Source organism: Anser brachyrhynchus (assembly GCF_964034855.1).
Source record: "Anser brachyrhynchus genome assembly, chromosome: 6".
In the NCBI taxonomy this organism is placed as follows: domain Eukaryota; kingdom Metazoa; phylum Chordata; class Aves; order Anseriformes; family Anatidae; genus Anser; species Anser brachyrhynchus.
The window spans coordinates 14719759-14739199 of record NC_137700.1 but is presented as its reverse complement, the minus strand read 5'-3'; the positions used below and the strand labels follow the sequence as shown (position 1 = coordinate 14739199).

The following is a 19441-nucleotide window of genomic DNA, read 5'->3' as shown; positions in this document are numbered from 1 at the left end:
TTCTAAAAAGGCATGGGTTATTAGCAGATAACACCATTACACAAATATATATACCCATCAAATTAAATATATATATGTATTACTTACAGTAAGATTCATAAAACTGAGAAATTTTTTAAGCATTTCAGTCATTATTGAGAAATCCCCTTCAGGTAAGTATTCCCTCACAGTAGTCACGTTGATCTAAGAAATAAAAAAACTTATTTTAATTTGTGAAATATTTTTCCAACACCGAGAACTCTGTTACTCTTCACGTGAGATGGAGCAAGACAAATGTATTCATAGCCTGATTAAGATGGCTTTTTGCTGTCATCTCTATGATTCAAGTCCCTCAAAACTCATACTTTTAAGGTGTTTATTTCCAGGAAACAGCACTTCCTGCTACCTTTTTTCCCTGTTAAAGATCATTACCACCATCAGACCTCCCCAGGACCTACAAGGTTATCGAGAACTCAAAAAAATGACCAGGCTATTCTCCTGACATGGAAAGAATCTCCCTTCATAACTGTCAAGGGTTGAAAGTATTTGAACTTACTATCAGTACCTCTCCGAACACTAAAATTATACACAGGTAATCGAAAGTTAAGTTGTAAAGTACAGAACAGAATGCTCAAGAACATTTTTGCCATCATGGTAAATTTAAACTAGCCTGAAGGCAGGCTGAACCTCATCTTCATTTGAGCATGTATTTGACAGGAAAGTTTATGAAGTTTTCAAATGCCAGAGTTCCACATTTTTAACTTCAACTTTCCATTATGTATTTCCAACCTGAGGCAATCATCTTCAACTAATGTGGACATACACAATTTCATACAAACTTCACTGGAAATAAAAAAGCAGACTAGGATGAAAAAAACAAGTTGGATGTTAACTTGCTTATTGAAACTGCTGAAAAATGAAGCAAGCTTTTATCATTACAGAACAGGTTAGCCAACCTTCCTTCGCCTTTCCAGTGTTAGTTCATTTGTGAGCTAAGACTAACAACAAACAGTAGAAAGGCAGAAGAGTCTTTGATAAACACATTGATGTTCAAAAGATTTGTTTTGGATGGAACACTTGTGGCAATTTTCCATAGAACTATATACATTAAGTTAGCTTCATCAGTGTACCAGCTCACATTGAACCCTGATTTAATAAACCCATTTCAACACTGCAAATTATTACACTAAATATTTTACTGGAGTTATTGACTTATTCCCTTACTGGACTCTCTTGGCAGAGACAGCCTAGAAGCAATGCTGTGTATGAGGCCACAATGCAGTCTTCCATGTGCTTCCCAGCATGCTGAAGAGCTGTAAAAAGAGACAACAGCGTATTGTATCCTCTAAGCAGCTGGTATCTTTTACTGCTTCAAATACAATCTTTCATTATCACTTTCCAGAATTCTATTTTCTCAAACAAAATGTCTTTTTGCACTGAGACTTCAGAGGCAAGAATCGAACTCCTTACTTAACTCAGCAGCACACATTCTTGAACGGAAAAATGGTGTTCATTCTCTTTTAATCCATTATATTTTATAGTACTTTGTCGTACCATTTCAATGGGCAAATTGTATGTTTAACACAACAAAACACAAATATGTTTTCTGTGATGCTATAAGCCAATAAGATTTACACAAAAGAGAAGATTTTCATATTACAAATAACAGATATGGCACTTTTTGCTAATGGCTCAGCATTTTGGGGGACAAACCACAAATAGCTACAGACAACAGCTGATGGAATTGAAAAACGGAGGAAGCATATAGAGCAAGGCTGGAAAAGGCAAGGCAGTGCATTTGCTATCAGAAGATTAACATGAGCCACTCAACTGAGAATGACTAATGTTTTTGACCAGCTGTATTTTCCCGAAACAAAGCGTGTAATTCAGCTTAAACATGTTCAAATTCCTGAAATAAATTCCTCAAGATGAGGCACATCAAGGCATCACACAGGTACCTGAGATACCACCGATGGAGCAAGAAGAACTCAGAAAAAGAAGATGGGGACAGAAGGCAGAAGCAGCATACATGCAAGTAAATCAGGGAAAAGAAAAAAGAACTGAATGGAGTATGAAACAAGAAGGGTCACTACGCAGTGGAATACAAAATTAAGGCAGATGTTGTTCTTCTGCAAAAGGCCTTGAAAACTATAAAGGCCTAAAAGTTCCATTTCAGAATTTCTTACACAGAACGTGCCTACATTTTTTTTTTTTTAAAGGGACTGACAGACAGAAGGCGCTATTCAGTAAAAAGTAATACTTCCCCCCCACACACACTTCAGATGCTTCAACTCTGAACTGCTCATACTCGTGCTTTGTTAACAGCTTCACGTGGGGAATACACTGAGGAAATCTCAGCCTAACGGACTGCAGATAGACAGGAAGTAGAGGACAAGTTAAGAGTTTATGCCATCGCAGAGTTCTTGCCTTTTTCTGAACTCATCAAAACCCTCCAACATACCTTTATTAAGATCAAGTTCTTCATCATCTTCTTCCTTCTTATCTTTCTCTTCAGTACTATCTGACTTTTCTGTGGAGACCCACTGTATCTCCCCACTTGTTTCTTGCCATTCCCCACTCTTATCATGCTGAGCAGTGGGAGCTTCTTTAATCAATTCATCTGTCTGGCTCTCAGCCAGCTGCGCCGCTCGCTCACGCTCAAGAAATAGCTGATGGGGAAAAATTCAGAAAGATTTCAATTATAAATTAAATCCTACACACATGGAATTAATACTTGAAAGTATATTTCTCCTTCACAACTCACCCATTAATACAAGTAGCCTTCAATACTATTCTTCACAATAGCCTTTTCTTCTTCAAAGGGTAACATGATTTATCACAACACTAATGCTGTGCTCTACAGAAAAGGCTTGCCTCCCTTGCTCCCCAATGTTCAACCAACTGGCAGATTCCTCTTAGGTATCAAAAATGCTTAACTGCTTTCTTTGAGAGACAGCTTGAAGAGTAAAAGTTGCCAGATTTTCTTGTCAATTTTAGTTCTTTACCAATCCTCATTTTTCTTTTCATGCAAACTATCCTCTCATTGCTCTCTGAACTTTTCCCTTGATATGTAAAAAGCAAAAATTTGAAATTTGAAAGGGTAATTTAAAACGACTTCGCAAGTCATGTTAAGGTGAATGTGACTTAACCAATCTCATACTGCACACTTACATCTTGTGAATTACTTCCCAAATCATATAACCACCAGTTTTAAATATTGCTTTGCAGAGCTGTGTACATTGAAATACTTATTATTATTAATATCCTGATTGTTGACATTTTTGTCTGCTGCTGGACAGTCATTTCACATAATGAAATGGAACAACTGCTAAAAAAATACATAAACTTATCTCCATTAAAATTACAAGGTTGTAAATTATCCTGTTACTTACTTTTATTTTAGGTTGCATGTTGGAGCTTACTCACCAACATTATTAGTGGATTTCTTTTTAAGAAGTTAGTCGATACAACATTTAAGAATGGTGTTTCAAACCCATATGCATTATATTCACATTAAAAAACTGATAAAGCATGGTTTTTAAAAAAATGATCTTAAACTCCCATAAAAATAGTACTTAAAAATCTATGGAAGCAAAGTAGATGAGACATGTAGCTTACAATTTTTGCAGCTGCTTAAAAACAGCATGAGGAATAAACTATATAGGAACAAGAAAGCTCTACAGAGCACAAGAGCGGCTTTCAGATGTCTGTAATAATGCTGCCAAGTTGTGAGTAGCACCCCTCTTCCCTCACTATGCTGTATTACATTCTCAAAATGTGTAACAAAAAATTTTTGACAAGCATCTTCGCTGCTGAGTTCTTTCTTCTTCCTTGAAAGTCTGATAATGAAAAATGGTGACTGTTACAGGAAAAACACATTTTTTGGTTCATTTCTTACCTGCACTAAAGCCTGAACAGCATCAATCTGTCCAGTTATCTTTAGGCTATCATCTCCTTCTCCCGTACAGAATGAGTCAAAAGAACACGATGTTTCCATATTGACAAGACAGTGCCTGTTCCGAGCACTATATTCTACTAGATTGATCAACAGACCCAATCCCTGCAAGAATTGGAGAATCAAAGAATATTACACACATTTAAAAAAATTATCAGAATGTCCTTAGGCTGTATGTTTCCCAGGATACATACATACTAACATCTTTATATAACAGTTTGATAAAGGGCGGGGTCAGGATTTAAAGAAATATGAAGCAAAACTGAGAATTCTGCATACAAGTTCAAGATTTTTCAATTCTGAACAAAACCATTTTAAATGTTTTTAAAGGTTAGATTTAATTTATTGATTAGGGATTCAAGGGTCCAACCTTCAGCTTCTGTTCTTAAAAGACCATTCACATGTACAGTTTTAGTGTTACTTAGGCCACAGACGCATTTTATGTACGCTGAAGTAAATTTGACACTGCCTTTATCTCAAACAATAACATCCACTATATCTCTAAAATTGAAAAGACAATTGAAACTTATCAATTCAGACTTATTTACCTAAGTCTCTCACAATTCATCTACTTTTTCCCCTCGAGCACAAAGAAAAGGAGAGCTCAAAGCCGTCAAATCCTAGAGTTTTCCCTGGACCTTACAGAAACCTCCTTTAAGTACCTCACTAAGGACATGGTCAATGAAGTTTATGGAGGCTGCTCCTTAATTTGGATTGGAATTTGGATTGGAATTGGAGCAGTTAAACACACAAGCAGGCAGCAAATCACTTAATATTCATGTAACAAACACAAGAACTTACCAGCACCCGAATATCAAATCTCTGTTCTTGAGGTAGGAACTTTGGAACCTGAAGCACACAATTCATAGCTGTGCCTATCAGACCATCTTGTTCACCTGTTTTTGTACTACCCCATTCTGTAAACAAAAAGAGTTTAAAAGGCTCAATTTTTACAAGATAGATTTTCATTATTTTAAGCAGATGAATAAAACCTTTCGGCCCTCAGGATAAACCGGGCCCTCTTGGCCCAATCATGCATCTTGTTAACACTTCATACTGGCAGTTATTCACCTAATTCCCAAAAACCAATTACTGATTACTACAAAGCAAGCATCTACCATACTTTACCATACTGCCTTACTGCACTGTACATGGAAAAAAACATAATCAGTATAAGAAAAAGGTTTACATTAACATACTATCTTTGATGCTGTAACACTGAATAGGTGTATTTTTTGTTTGTTTTTACCATTATCATTCGTTAGGTTGAGCAAGACACCAATGATGGCCCTCATGCAGTCTTCCACCGCTTTACCCACATGGTTGGTTACATTCTGGTGAGGCAGAGGCTTATTGTCTGGTAAACAGATACTATCTTCAGCACGATTATATCGCTGGATTAACTCCTCACAATGCTGCAATGCTCTGCAAAGAGAAGATGCAGAACAAAATTACCTGGACAACATACAGGATATTTCACTTTATACTTATTTCAACAGGAAAACAGAAAATATGGAATTTATGCAGCGTTTTTCTGATAAAAGTGTAAGATGCCTAATCTGTATGGATAGATAAGGCCGTCACCTATAAAATCTTTTATGAGTTCAACTGAAATTGTGAAAATAAAAACAGGAAAGCTTCGTTGCCTATAGCTTTAACAGCTTGAGATTTCAAGTGCAAAAGTTCATTTTTCTTTCCAACTTCATCGCAAGGTCTTAAGACATCTCCTCTCCCTACAAACAGCCTCCCATATCCTCTGACCAAAGCACAACATTATTCTGATAGTATTTTCTGTTCACCTGTCTTGTCCCCAGAGCTATCCCTATTCTGTGATAAGTAAGAGACACGTGATTTTCCAGCAGAAGCAGCCTTCATCTCATAACACTACCAGACCAGACATAATTCTACCGCATTACATTAGTTTGACAAAGTGACAGTGCTGATTTCAATTATTAACAAAACTAAGATGTCAAAAGTACATATTGGACCAACTAGCACAGTAAGCAGATTTTTGTCTCTAATTTAAAGAGCCACTCAAAATATTTAGCCTACAACCACGACATTTTTTTTCCAATGAGGTCTACACAGTCAAATTTTCAGCCTAATTTGCTTTCTTATGAACCACTTGAGCAGTGCAAGAGGGATTCAATCTCTGCCAGCCAACTGAGACCTCATCCTGATTGATAAGTGGGGCTGGGAGAACAGTTCAGAACAAATTTTCTCTATTCTTATAGTTACACTGTCAATTCATTATTATGCTCCACCATTCCAACAAACACTTAAGATAATAAAACACTATCAAAAAAAGTAGCTTCCCAAAAGTAGCTTCTCTTCTGTGCTCATCTTATTTTGGTACTAAAATCTTAATCCGCAGTTTGCAACTTCAACAGAACCAACAATAACTACATGTTCTTAGTACTCGGGCAGTTACCAATACCCTCATCTAAAGTAACTTGAACATTACTTAATGAAAAGCAACATAGAAATTAAGTTTTTTCCCCTACAATTTTCTGGTATAGCAAATTTATTTCTTGCTGTATCACATGCAGAGCTGTACAAAAATGTATTTTGTTACAACTTACTTAGCTGAGGAGACTATGAGTTGTGAGTCTTTGTATGCTATCAGATAGCTCTGATTTTCTGGATTATGCACAGTAACCTAAAAAGGGGAGCAGAAAGTAGCATTAAAAAAAAAGAGACGACCTTTTCCTTGAAAGAACTATTCACTTCCACTACCACCCCACTTTATTTAGTTTCATTTTTCTTGGTTATTATCCAGAGTCCGTTTTCACTTATTGTACCAGTATTGCCTTGGAGTTTCCACCTTTTAAGTAATCCCACAAGACTGGGGCACTGCATATAAAACCATCTTCCCTGATACACTGCAAACAGGAACTCTGTGGGAAGATATTCTGCCACAGCAGAACCTGAACCTATATCCTGGGACACTGTAGTCCCAATGCATGTGTGTGCACATGCATATATATGTAAATATTTTGTTATTTAAGACTTGATATCAACTCCACTTCTGACAGCTTATTATACATCCAACCATAAACTTTTTCCTCAGTTCTCTTGGATTGGAATACAGAATCAATTTACAGAAACAGTAAAAGCTCTTCTTATTTTTATTATACGATGTGCTGATTTGTCCTCTCCCAAATTCCTAAGGATCTTACTGTATCACAAGCCATCCTCAAATTCAAATTTGAATATTCTGCCACTAAACAAGTCTCTTCTGCTGTTGCTTGGCAATTCCATCCATGGAATATAATAGCAGAAACTGGATCTGAAAATTTTTCTCTCACTATTATGAAGTAAAGGGATAGGTGCTGTAACTTTTAAGTAGTCACACCTGCATTTGTTCATTGTACTCATTTTTTAGCTTACTTTTACAGTATCCTTGAGTTTATCTTGCTATTTTAGTCAAGAAGTATCACTGCAGCTACTTGCCCTCTGACTCAGGCTTAAGATATTAAGACTTACTGACCTGTACTTTGAACCTGAACACACCTGAACACTGACGTGCAGAGCAGTATTTCTAGAACATCACATTTTTCTATTTGCTTACAATATCACAAGCAAAAAGAGTAACAACAAATATGAAACTCAACAAAATGAGGCTTTGTAGGGAAGCATATGCACAAGGTTTCTCTCAATTAAGCTCTACAAAAATTAACACACATTTTAATTCTCCTCAAACTTCTCATTGAAAAACATTTACCATCTCAATATACACAATCAACTGACTACAGACCTAGCGTGACCTTCAAGGCAGTTTGCTCTTTCAGCACTTAGCTAGCTGATGTCTGAATGCAGTAATTCTTAATAATATACATATCAATTTATAGTTTTAAGAAAACACATTATGCTGTGTTATTACTAGACTCACGCTAAACTCAAACTCGTGACAAAAGAAAACAGCAGTTTTTCAGAGGAACTTAAAAAAAAGCATCAGGTTATACACAGTTATTCTTAACAACAGTGAGTGATATTCTACATTAATGAACAAAACTTCCAATATTCCAGGAACACTGATAAACCTCACAACGTTAATAGCTTTGATTAAAACATTTATTGTTACTTATATAACTATATATTTACAGAACACTTTAGAGGAATCATTTTTTAGAAACGTAATGTTCATACTTACACTTTCTAAGACCCGTAAACACCTTTCTGCACCCCATAACGAAGCAACCAATTTCTCTTCATTTTCATCACTGCTTAGGTGATCCACACATTCTTTAACTAAACAAAAAAAATTTTCCACTGTCAATAAGATGTCTTCAAAAGCCAAGCATTTAGATTTAACTAGCATCTCTCTGAATAGCTATCAACCTTGTTTTACACCTTAAAAACCCTGTAGTACTAGGAAACAATCTCAAAGACATGATCAGCATTCCAAAATTGTAACATTTCCAGGTAAATTAAAAGAAGGCTTTACAATTTTGTGATTGTTGCCACACTAATTACCTATCTGTATATTTTATTTTCTACTAAGAGATTGTACAGTACATGATTATGTTTCTTAACTGCAAATAAGTCCACATATCTTAAAGATGCATTGCTTTGTAGTACTTCAAAGTACTTTAATGTACTTTCAATCTCACACAGAGATTTGTCACTAATATTTCCCAATAACTTGTCATAAAACTGTGCATTTTTAAAAATTGAGAATGTATCGTTTTTTCTATTCTTGAGCAAAGAAAATTAATATTAAGAAAATCAAACATCTTGGATTTACTATTTTTTGCACACTGTAAAAGCAGGATCTCCAATATACCTTTATCTACAATATGATCAAGACCACCTAGAAGTCGCAGTTCTTCTTTAAACCAGTCCCCAGCTCGTTTTGAGGTGAGAGACAGCAACGTCTCCATTGCTAAATGCCCGGTCTGAAAGAGTTAGATTCCAGAATTAGTGAAGTCATATGCAGCTGCAGCCAACACATCAGATCATACAAATACACATCATACAAAAAACAAAATTACAGTTTCTGAGTAGAAAAACCACCAGAGGGAGCAAGAACAGATAGAGAAATGCGTGCATCTAAAAAAAATAAAAAACCTTGGTACTGATTAAAAAGATGTTAGCATTCTCAACTTTTTCTTGATATTTTTAATATTTTAGAAAGTCCAAACAGCCTCTTTTCATCTGCTTCTCCTGTCTCTTTTGATATCTAGTGGTGGAAGGAAAGGAAAGGAACAAAATAGCCAGGTAGGAAAAAACCTGTAGTGAACACTGCTCTTTCCCCAGATACATTAGCTTTGCTGCTTTGTAAAAAATACGTTTCTAACCATTTTTTTTTGTGACTTTACTTTAAATGCACTAAAGAAAACAATTCAACTACAATGCTGATAAAAAACCTTACTATATTTACTGGATTCTTTTTTCTTAAGAGGAATACATACTGAAATTCTACAGCACTGAAGATAAGCTTACTCCCTGCAAATTGAAGTCGAACAGATTTTAGGTGATTATCTTAGTTAATCTCCTGCAATGTTTTTAAGCAGAACAAACCCCATCTATAAAAGACTGTTTATCTTGTTTTTATAAAAGCTTCTAAAAAAGCCAAATGTTAATAATAAAACATTATATACATACATGTACACATGTCTAATATGCATAAGATTTATATCTACACAGAATATTGAATTCTGTAATCTCTGAAAAACACACAAGTAAATGTGGACTACTATAAGCCTTATAATTTAACGTGCCACTAATACAACAACGAACAGCCAGAGAAAAAGCCATAAGATCCCATTAAAGTCAACCAAATTCAACCACTTTAAAGTTATCTTCCCTCCATGACACATTGATTTCTAACACTTCAAGGAGGGCTGTGCTTATTCTGAGATGCAGCATATTCCAGGATACAAGCGCAAACCTCAGCACCTCCTGGGAATAACAGTACTCACCAGGCTTGAATAAACACCCTGTTGTCTTTGAAAACCAAGTTATTATTTGTATGATTCCTCCCCACCAACCTTGACAGCTTCAGATGCTTTCCTTTTTTTTCAGATTATTGATCTCCAAGGAGAAGAAAGTTCAAGATCAATGCTGATAAAGAGTTACTACCCAAAAGTTCTTTTTTCTCTCTTTTTTTTTTTTTTTAAGAAGCAACCTCTGCTGTAGAGTCACTGATGAGCATACAGGTTAGTAACTGCATTCCTCCAACGTAAGTGGAAGTGTCCTTGGGTCATGAAAGCATCGTGGGGGGCAAGAGAACATGAGCAGCAGCAAATCTACAACAGGTCATTGCTCACTGAGTCAGCAGCATCTCAATTCCCCATCACAGAGGAAACAAACACAGAGCTGCAATTACTCCTGCCACTGTTTCACCACCCTGGCAACAGGTAAACACCTTTAATTGCCAGCAGCCACTCACTCAGTCTTCCCACAGGAGGGAAGTGAGGCCCACTTGGTTTCAAACTTTTCTTATCACTGGGAGATACAAGGTCCAAAACCTCACTTTTACAAATTAAGTTAAAAGCATAATAGCAGACAACATTTTAAGCAACGGATGTAGAACTGCCCTTCTGATGCCAACCAAATGAGCAAGTGTTTTGAGGGAGGAAGGGAAAGAACCTGCAGACAGCAGTTTGACAGATCCCTAGTTCTCCACAGCTTTCCCATCTTCAGAAAATTTTTCACGCTTTCAGACTGAGCTTGAAAATTTTGCAACATGGGTATCTGAAGCCAGGCATAACCTAAATCAGACTGATAGAAGCTGAACAGAGACTTTCCTTAGAGATCTTAACGGCTACAAAGGATTTAACTAATCTTCTGTATGTGTTTCCATGAAACCTCAAAGTCCACGTAGTATTTCAAATACAGTACTTAGTCTTCCTACAAAGGGCAGTAAGACTTCAAAAACTCCAGGAGAATATTATCTGATATTCATACAACGGGACAAGAGGACATTTAAAAACATGTATATACTAAAAATTGTTATTCAAGATTTAATTCTTGCTTTTGAGGAAAGTCTTGAAGGTCTTTTCCAACCTTAATAATTCTATGATTCTGATGAATATTATGTCAATTACTATAAAATTTTAAGACCAAAGTTTCAAAACATGGTTTCCTTAAGATTTCAGCCTTATGCTGAGACTGAAAAACAAAATAACCCTTCACCAACTGAAAAGAGAAGTCACTTCTGAACATTTTCATCATGACGCAACATATAAGAGCTGCTTGCAAGCATCAGCTACACTGGGCTATGCTGACTGACAGCCAAGTGCAATTTGCTATCATGAAGATTAAGTTCTTCAGGTTTGATCTTCTCCTAAACCAGGAAATACTTGGAACAAACTGAATGCACAGAGAAGTCCTTTTCAACTTCTGGCTTTACATTTTCAATGTTGTTCATAGCAGTCTAGAAAACAGAATCCTTTGAACACCTTTATGAATACTCAAGAATTAGTCCAAACTAGTTTCCAGATAGAGTCACACAAACAACACTGTCTGCGTCAAAGATATGGGCAGCTTTGGTCACCTTCACTGAAGCTCAGATTCAAAAACCGAACGTGTTAACTGGTTAAGCACAAAGTGGAGCTATCAAAATAGCTGTTGCAATCCTTCTGTTTCTCAGTGTTTATGTCTGAGTTTGAAGAAGTACAGATCTTTTCTTTAACCCTCCCCAAATTTGCATTTTTTGTTAAAATTTTCTGCCTGTTTGTCATCTGGTACAAAACAGATTAAATATTATACCTCATGACAGAGATCAATGTGAAAAACAACTTTATGCTCCACACATGAAGTTCATTATTGTCTCAACTTACCATTGCAACTATCATAAACTGGCAGAGAATCTATTCATATCATTTGGCTTGCAAATATTCTCAGAACACTATAATAGTCTACTTCAAGATGGCACAGCTGGGAGGGAACCAGTTTCCATCTGTGAGGTACTACAGTATTTAACACATTTGCAACAACAGCTCGATATAATTTTAAGAAATCAAGATGCCTCAGGAAAAAAAAAACGAAACCTGTGATGATAATATTCTTTTCTCATGGATGTATCTCTTGCAGGACAGAGTCCCTTTAATATATCCTCTCCCTTTTAAAACTCATGCTTAAGAAAACAAAAATGAAATTATAGTTCATGAAAAACATTAGGCCTACTGAGATCATGAATATAAGAAAAGCTGTAATAGGAGACAGTGGTCAGCGTGGCTGGATGCTTTAGCAATCAGGAACCTACACCAGCTGTTCCACACTTAATAAACAGATCTGTCTTGCATTTTGTAGTGCAAAAGATACCTTGGCACTGAGATACTGAGCTATGTGAGTCTTCAGAATTAAGACAGTAATTACACCAATTCCTTGCTAATCGACACATAGAAAACAAAACTTGTTCTGTGTTGATATCTTAAGATTGTATCACACAACTTAACAGACTAAAGTGAAGGCAGAGAACATGAACTCAAATTTATTCTGCTTTTGCAGATTCTAAAGGCCAGAAAAGTCACCGAGTTCTTTACCTACAGATTCCACACACTTACAGGAAATATGCCTAAAACTGAAACACTGAAATAATTCTCCTTTATCACCCTAAATTGCTTATCAAGGTTAAGAATTATGCCATCAAGACTATCTTCCTACCCTAAAATTCAACTCTTCCTAATGCTATGTAATACTGACTTTTCATACCAATTCAGCTATCTGTTCCACATCTGAAATTTGGGCTGGGGTTGAGGTGTCAAAAGGACAAAAAAGTCACTGAAACTACAGAAGAAGATGCCGGTTCATCAAGGCATATCATCTTTTAAACTACTCTAAGACTGAACACAATCTTATCTTCAGGTTACTGATGAGTTGTAACATCTCTTGCAGAGATAAAACTCTAAAAAGCTCACTTCATAAGCAATAGATCAGATCTCCTGTCACTGTGAAGTACTGGATTAAAAATAGCAAAAACCTTATAACAATCTTTGAAACTTTAAAGAAAATATTAAAAGATGTTAAAAAAATTATCATCTTAACATGTTATACTGAAATATGATGAAAGCAAAAGCACTAAGTTGTGCCATCTATGACCACTCATCCAGTCAATCTGTCATCAAGTCTTTAAAAATACTCTTTTTAGAAGACTTGCAACTTACCCTTTAATTTTTCAAGCTAGCTCAATAACTAGCATCGAACCATGGCCAAATTTATTTTTAAACAAAATGTGTTCACTCTGCTGCATCTGAAGATACATTCATAAAAAACAAGTATGCTTGAGAAACGAAGTATAAAAACCAACCCTTATCCACACATAAGATTATCAATAGATCTGTTACTACACTCCCTGCAAAGAAAAACTGGTTTCTGGAAGACAGACAATATTATTAGTATTAAATATAAGTACCTGTACGACAACTCTAGTTTAACACACAACACTCTTATTCCCACATAACAACCACTACTCTTTGTGAATGAACATACATAGATGAAAATGTAGGCAGAGAAACGAAAGTCAAACTGAGTGTAATCCTTTAGCACACGGCCGTTACTTGTTTTAATAGCTACCTTTAACGAACTGCTCTTACCAGTAGTCAACAGTGAACCAGAGAGCTGAAGAACATAACTTCTTCTGGCTTTTATAAAGGAAATTTTAAGTTCAAAAAAAGATAACACTTGCAATCAACACTTGCAACACTTTTACAATTGCAGACAGCGTCATGAATTCTGAGTTGTGATATAAGAAATTAAAGCTGATACTACCAATTCCATTTTATTAAACATTCCACTAGTGTCAAGTCTTTCAAACAAAAGCACAATACCCACCGTGATGTTTTCGAGATCAAGATGTTTGTTGTGAACAGTTTCACATAGTCTCCGAATTTTTTCCTTAATTTTATTCATGTCTTTTTCATTCAGGAGCTTGGCAGAAGAAGCATCTTGTTCCAATTCCAAAAGCCGTATCATCAGATCTAAACTAGCTCTGTCTAAATCCATGTTCAAACGATCCCTACTCAAGATGTACATTAGAGCTGCTGTACAAAGGGACAAATTCTTGGGTTGGGAAAGAAAAAAAAATATATTTTTAGTAATCATGTTAGGTAGAAGTTTTAAAAAGTTTTAATAAACAAGATAAAAATTTACAAAAGAAAAACCCTGACAAGTCCCAGTCTCCACTAGCACTTGCATGAGTACTTACTCCAGTACATAAATGGACTCATTCTAGCAATTTACTAGCATTTTCTTCACCCATACAAATAAGACACAAATCATTTAATACATTTACAAAACCCTGGTAGAAAAGCAGGTTTTTCTACTTTTAAGGGACTCTGTTGCAGACAAAATAAGAAGCAGTAACTCCAATAATATGGAATTACAGAAGAGACAGATGGCAAGGGAACAAAGTAAAAGGTACAGGACATGTGGCAAGGTAGGTGAAAATTCTCGTTAGATGAGTTAAGCTGGTGACAGAAAACACCAAAAAGATAGAGATCATAAAGACAGCATTCACATGTGAAAGGAAAAAGTGCCCGGTGACATACATTCCGATTCCACCAAGCAGGTGTGTCTGTCAGTAGTTGATCCAAACCTTTCCCCCCACACACACCTTCAATTTCCAGTAGAACTCTGCTTTTTCAAAGTCACCAAAGTACAAATCAAACCAGCCCTCCTCCCCATCAGTTCTTAACAAGCTAATCCTATTAGTTTGACCACCTCTACCTTATGGAGAGTTGACAGAAATGGTATATAGGAACCTCTTACTGGCTAAAGAATACTTAAACTTTCTTCAAGTTCAAGAAATAATTAAAATTCATCTTTGTGAATATCCAGAAAAGCAAAGGCAGAAGATGGCTGTCAGAAAGAGACAAATGACAATAGGAGCAAAGAGGTCAGACCAGAACTACCTCTGGTAGTTCTACCCTAGCGCCGGCAAGTACAGTGCTTGCATCAAGAGACCTACCTATCCAGGTGAGGTCCAAAATGATAACAAAGAAGAAAAAAATTAAGGAGAATCAAGTTATGCTGGGCACAACACTTTCAGAAACCTTTCTAGACATCCAGAGGAAAAAAAAGCTGTGCATGTGTGTTTCACTACAAATAACTGTTAATTATTGAGTTTAACCCTGAAAGAAGAGTCAACATCTTTTTTTTTTTTTTTTTGCATATAGGGTAATTTCAAAGCTTTTGCAGAAAAGTTTTATTCTGTGATGTGAATTTAATTTAAGTCTGGGATGTCAATGTTGCACAGCTCAACAGGAAGGAGCAGAATTTCTGGGTCACAACAGATTAACATTTTGTTAAGGGTTCAGCTAACCAAAGCCATCATTAGCTGCCTCTGTTGATTTTAGAAGCAAGTGATAATCATACCTGGTCATACCAAGCAGTACCAGCATTTCCAAAGCAGGATTAGGCAGCTGACAGTCTATCAACAGGTATGTTAAAACTCCTTTCTGTCTGAGTCAAGGAAACCCTTGAGGGCAGAGGTGAATAAAATGCATTTGGAATACTAAAGGAAGCAATTTTCCAAATCTACATCTCCTTTCATGAGTACAACCTCAAGACATAAGGTTATTTAGAAAAAACAAAAAAATCCACCTTAGCTATGAATGTCACTATTCCAGATTTGCTACCTGGATCATTTAAGGCAGCAAGCAGTCTTTGCAGCTTGCCTAGACAGTGAAAAGAAGTTAAGGGAAAACGTGTGGCCTGTCTTTCTCGAATAAACCTTGCAATTTTATCATTTACATTCAAGAAACTGTTTCTGGTTTAAACTGTAAGAAATTCCAGATTACTGGAAAGTGACTACACTCCGTTCCTTCAGAATAGCAGTTCTTAGAACAGGATCTAAGAAAAACACATTCCATATAAAGCAAAGGTAACAAAGCACTCCTCGCTGTTATTCATCAAATGGGGGACCTACTCTAGCAACATCGATGAAAAACTTCTAGATTTTCAGAACATCTTCTAGTGACCAGCATTATCAAGGTGACGTCCCTGGTAGAAAAATGCTCAAGCCCTCAAAAGAGTTTCTGAAATACAAACTACACAGCAGTCAAGAAGGAAACTGTAGAATTTATAATCTGGACTACCAATTCTTAGGCATTTCAAGAAGCCAGAGACTGCTCTTCGGTCGCTACACAGAACACTAACTCAGACACTCTGAAGTCTGATAATGGCAATCAGACTCATTTCGTAAGCCTCTGCACCAAGCCCTTGACTTCTCCCAGGCTTGCTTCTTTTCCAACTGACTTCCTATCACACAGTGAGTAATGGCTTTCTGTCACATAAGCATATGTCATCACTTCCCTTCAGACCTTCCAACCCAGGTTTTAAAATGCTTAGATCAGAAAGGAACCAAGGTGGGGACTAAGACATTATACTGAAAGTTTCAGGCTGCAGGAGCACTGCCAAACAGCAAAAAGGAGTGGAGTAAGTACTTTTAACAGGAACGAGATTCCTGCAACAAGGAAAACCTGTAAGCAACCAGGCCAGTAAGCCTCCGAGTGCTCAAGAGCAACCGGAAAACAATGATGTTGCAAAATAAGCAAGGACTTCAAATATTAACGGTGCTTATACTGCAGGATGAGCCTGCTTCAACTACATGCCACCAATATGGTTTGCTAAAGCTCATTTTTCTTACTCCTTATAGACAGGTTGGTTTAATCTTAAAAAAATAGTAACTCTTGAATATAATACATTTTGCTCCAGTCTTTTGTAAATGTTAAAGACAATTAACCACACAGCTTTCAAACAAACTCATACCCTATCATACATAGATTTTGAAGTTGAAAAGGTGGAAATCTGTACAACTCATTTTTGATCCTCAAAAATCAAAACCTCAAAAAATCCCACCCATACAGATTGGAGTAGTGGACCTGCTCCCTCTCCTCCCTCCCAATTTATTCTTGAAGATGCTTAAAACACATCCTGCTTCCTAACAAGTGTTGTGGTGGGGAGAAAAGAGTAAAATTAATAGTATTTGCTCTAGACAGAAATTTTAAGGCATACTTAACTATGGAGTTGCAATCCATACTTCTACAGTATTCATGAAGACATCCTAGTTGAACATTTACTCCAGAAACTGCAGGCCAGTCACACCCACGCTCATCTTTGCCTTCCCTTGCTCATTCTATTTATACTCCAACTTGCAGGAACAGATGGTTATTTTCTAGGCTTAAGCACTACATTCAATGTGCTCTTTTTTTTTTTTTGACTTATATGCTGAAGACATTACAAAAACACATTTCTGTGCTTAACTACTGACAACTATAATGAAAATACAGATTTTCATTTAAAAGTTAATAACAATACTCCAAAGCCTTTAGTGTACAGCTAAAGAGACAAAGTCAGATTAAAAAATGAAACTGCAGCTTAAAAGACAAATCTACAAGAAATTTACGTGCTGCAAGCACTTTTCATGTAAATATTTTGGGGGCACAGCTCAATAACATAACTGGTTATCTTGTTTTCTCTGCTGAGTCAACTACAGCTCTGCAACCACTATTTTATACACTTATGGAAATAAGCAAGTCTTCTGCTTTCTCAGTCTGTTCACTGTACAGCACGATTGAATGCAGGATATGCTCGTATTTGTTTCCATCAGCACTATCATTGTGACAGTTCTCTCCCATCTCCAAAATACTTGACAGAAAATAGCAACAAAATAGTTGTACCTTTCTTTTTTTTTCCCCAGTCTTTATTCATCTTAAATGGATGTGAGACATGCAAGTCGAGCCTAGTGTGATTTATTGTCCTAGAGTTACCTTCCACTAATACTCAAATTTCCATCCATCTTAAAAAAGTTTAGTGAAACAATCAGTGAAACAATCAGTGAAACAACCTCAAAACAACAAGACAGTGAGGTTATGCAGAAAAGATCACTGTTGAAACATATGCTGTCAGTAGTTAAAGCACATATTTTAGTGCTTATTAGTAGTTTGATAAATCAGTGATTTTATAACACCATAATATACACCAAGAAATATATATTAAAACATTAACTTCCATTTTTTCTTGACAGAAGGGAGCATTTCATCAGATACGTTGAAAATAGTGAATATAATCAATGCTTTTTGCTACTGCAGACTAATAATAGTATGCAATTTGCTTCTGAACTGTATGAGCAAGTTCTTTTGAAAAATGAAGGAATAATGGTAACTGTTAAATGACAGCCTAAAATACACTGAGAAAGCTTGTACATTTTCCAAGTGACTGTAGCTGTCCTCTGCAGATCTCTTACAACTCAGTGGTGGTATCTGTCCTGAATAGCATGACTATACTTTATTTATGCTAGTATCACTCAGCACTGTTTTGACAGCGCACAAAATAATGAACACATTGAACTGGTTCATATGTTTCACAGTTAGCCATTGCTAATTTGTGAGGAATAGGGGAAGAAAGCTTCTATTCTAAAATTAGCTAGTTAGAACTCGATAGCTTTTTCCCCCAATCACTGTAAGATGCCAGATGCAATTTTTTGAATGTTTATTTCTGTGGGTACAAATTTTTCTTGAGCTATTTAAAAATAATAATAAACCTGACTGGATACACATAACTATCACCTGCTTCAAGTAACATTTCCCATGTTCAGCTTTTGTAACAATACTTCAAGGGGTACCCCATAGACACACGGTTTTCAACCGCTGGAAGAGAAAAAAAGAACTGTCACCCACAAGAAGCATTTTCTATTACAGCCAAATTAAGCTTGTAAAACCAGTAAGAAGAAAAGGACAAAATGCTTTGGGTTTTCAAGTCTCAGGTCCTACCAGCATAAAAACTGAAAATTTACCTTTCTGAAATTTATCACAGAACACTGCACACATTCAAGACATCCCACAAATGCAATTACTGCACTGCTCAAGGAAACAAGCCCCAAACATGCAAGAAACCCCACAGAAGCCAGAGAAAAATAAACAATTCACATGCAAGCAAGTGTGAAGATAAGCACTTACAGCCATCTTTAAATAAAAAGATTCCTTTTAAATTTTAAGTACTTTTATTTGAAAGAAAAACAGTTTTCCTTCAAATCTATTTTGAAGAAAAAATAAAATGATAAAGCTGTTTTTAAAAAGCTTTCTTAAAAACGAGTCCAAACCTAGAAACATGTAAACAGTGGAAGGGGAATTTGTCATTAGGACGCAAATAACTTATTTCTCATTTCTCTTCAAGTTTCTCAAATTACACTATTGATTCCAGATACACACTACACTAGATGCTTGACCTTAAAGTAGACGGGTATGGCTAAACTGTAAATGAAATACACAATCTATCCATACCTGGTGGTGTTGGGAATCATCCAGTGTTTTGAAAACCATGGCTACCATCCCATGTGCTCTCAGATGCATTCGGAAGCTGGGCATGGCGCACTTTGTCGCCAAGCTGATTACACTAGAAAAAAATAATTCTGAATTAGAACAACTAATATCACCATATTTACAAAAACTGTAGCTAAACAAGTCTAAGAAACACAACTGACCGTATACCTCAGTCCCCAACAAGCTTTGTCAGGATGTTTCTTCTAAAACTTGTATAAGCCAACTTTATAATTGGTAA

At 36.1% G+C, this 19441-nt stretch overlaps 1 protein-coding gene across 8 annotated transcripts in view; it reads right to left on the bottom strand.

Annotated features, from left to right (window-relative positions):
* WAPL (WAPL cohesin release factor) overlaps nt 1-19441 on the bottom strand; it is a 74701-nt gene that overhangs the window by 2721 nt on the left and 52539 nt on the right. For all 8 annotated transcript variants that reach the window (XM_080597903.1, XM_080597905.1, XM_080597902.1 and 5 more), the window contains 11 exons: nt 19165-19276; nt 13715-13942; nt 8721-8832; nt 8088-8185; nt 6517-6593; nt 5184-5359; nt 4736-4851; nt 3878-4039; nt 2441-2648; nt 1204-1292; nt 88-183 (listed from right to left, as the gene is read on the bottom strand). In XM_080597903.1, coding sequence (XP_080454029.1) covers nt 88-183; nt 1204-1292; nt 2441-2648; nt 3878-4039; nt 4736-4851; nt 5184-5359; nt 6517-6593; nt 8088-8185; nt 8721-8832; nt 13715-13942; nt 19165-19276 — 1474 coding nt within the window. The remainder of the gene's footprint in view (nt 1-87; nt 184-1203; nt 1293-2440; nt 2649-3877; nt 4040-4735; nt 4852-5183; nt 5360-6516; nt 6594-8087; nt 8186-8720; nt 8833-13714; nt 13943-19164; nt 19277-19441) is intronic.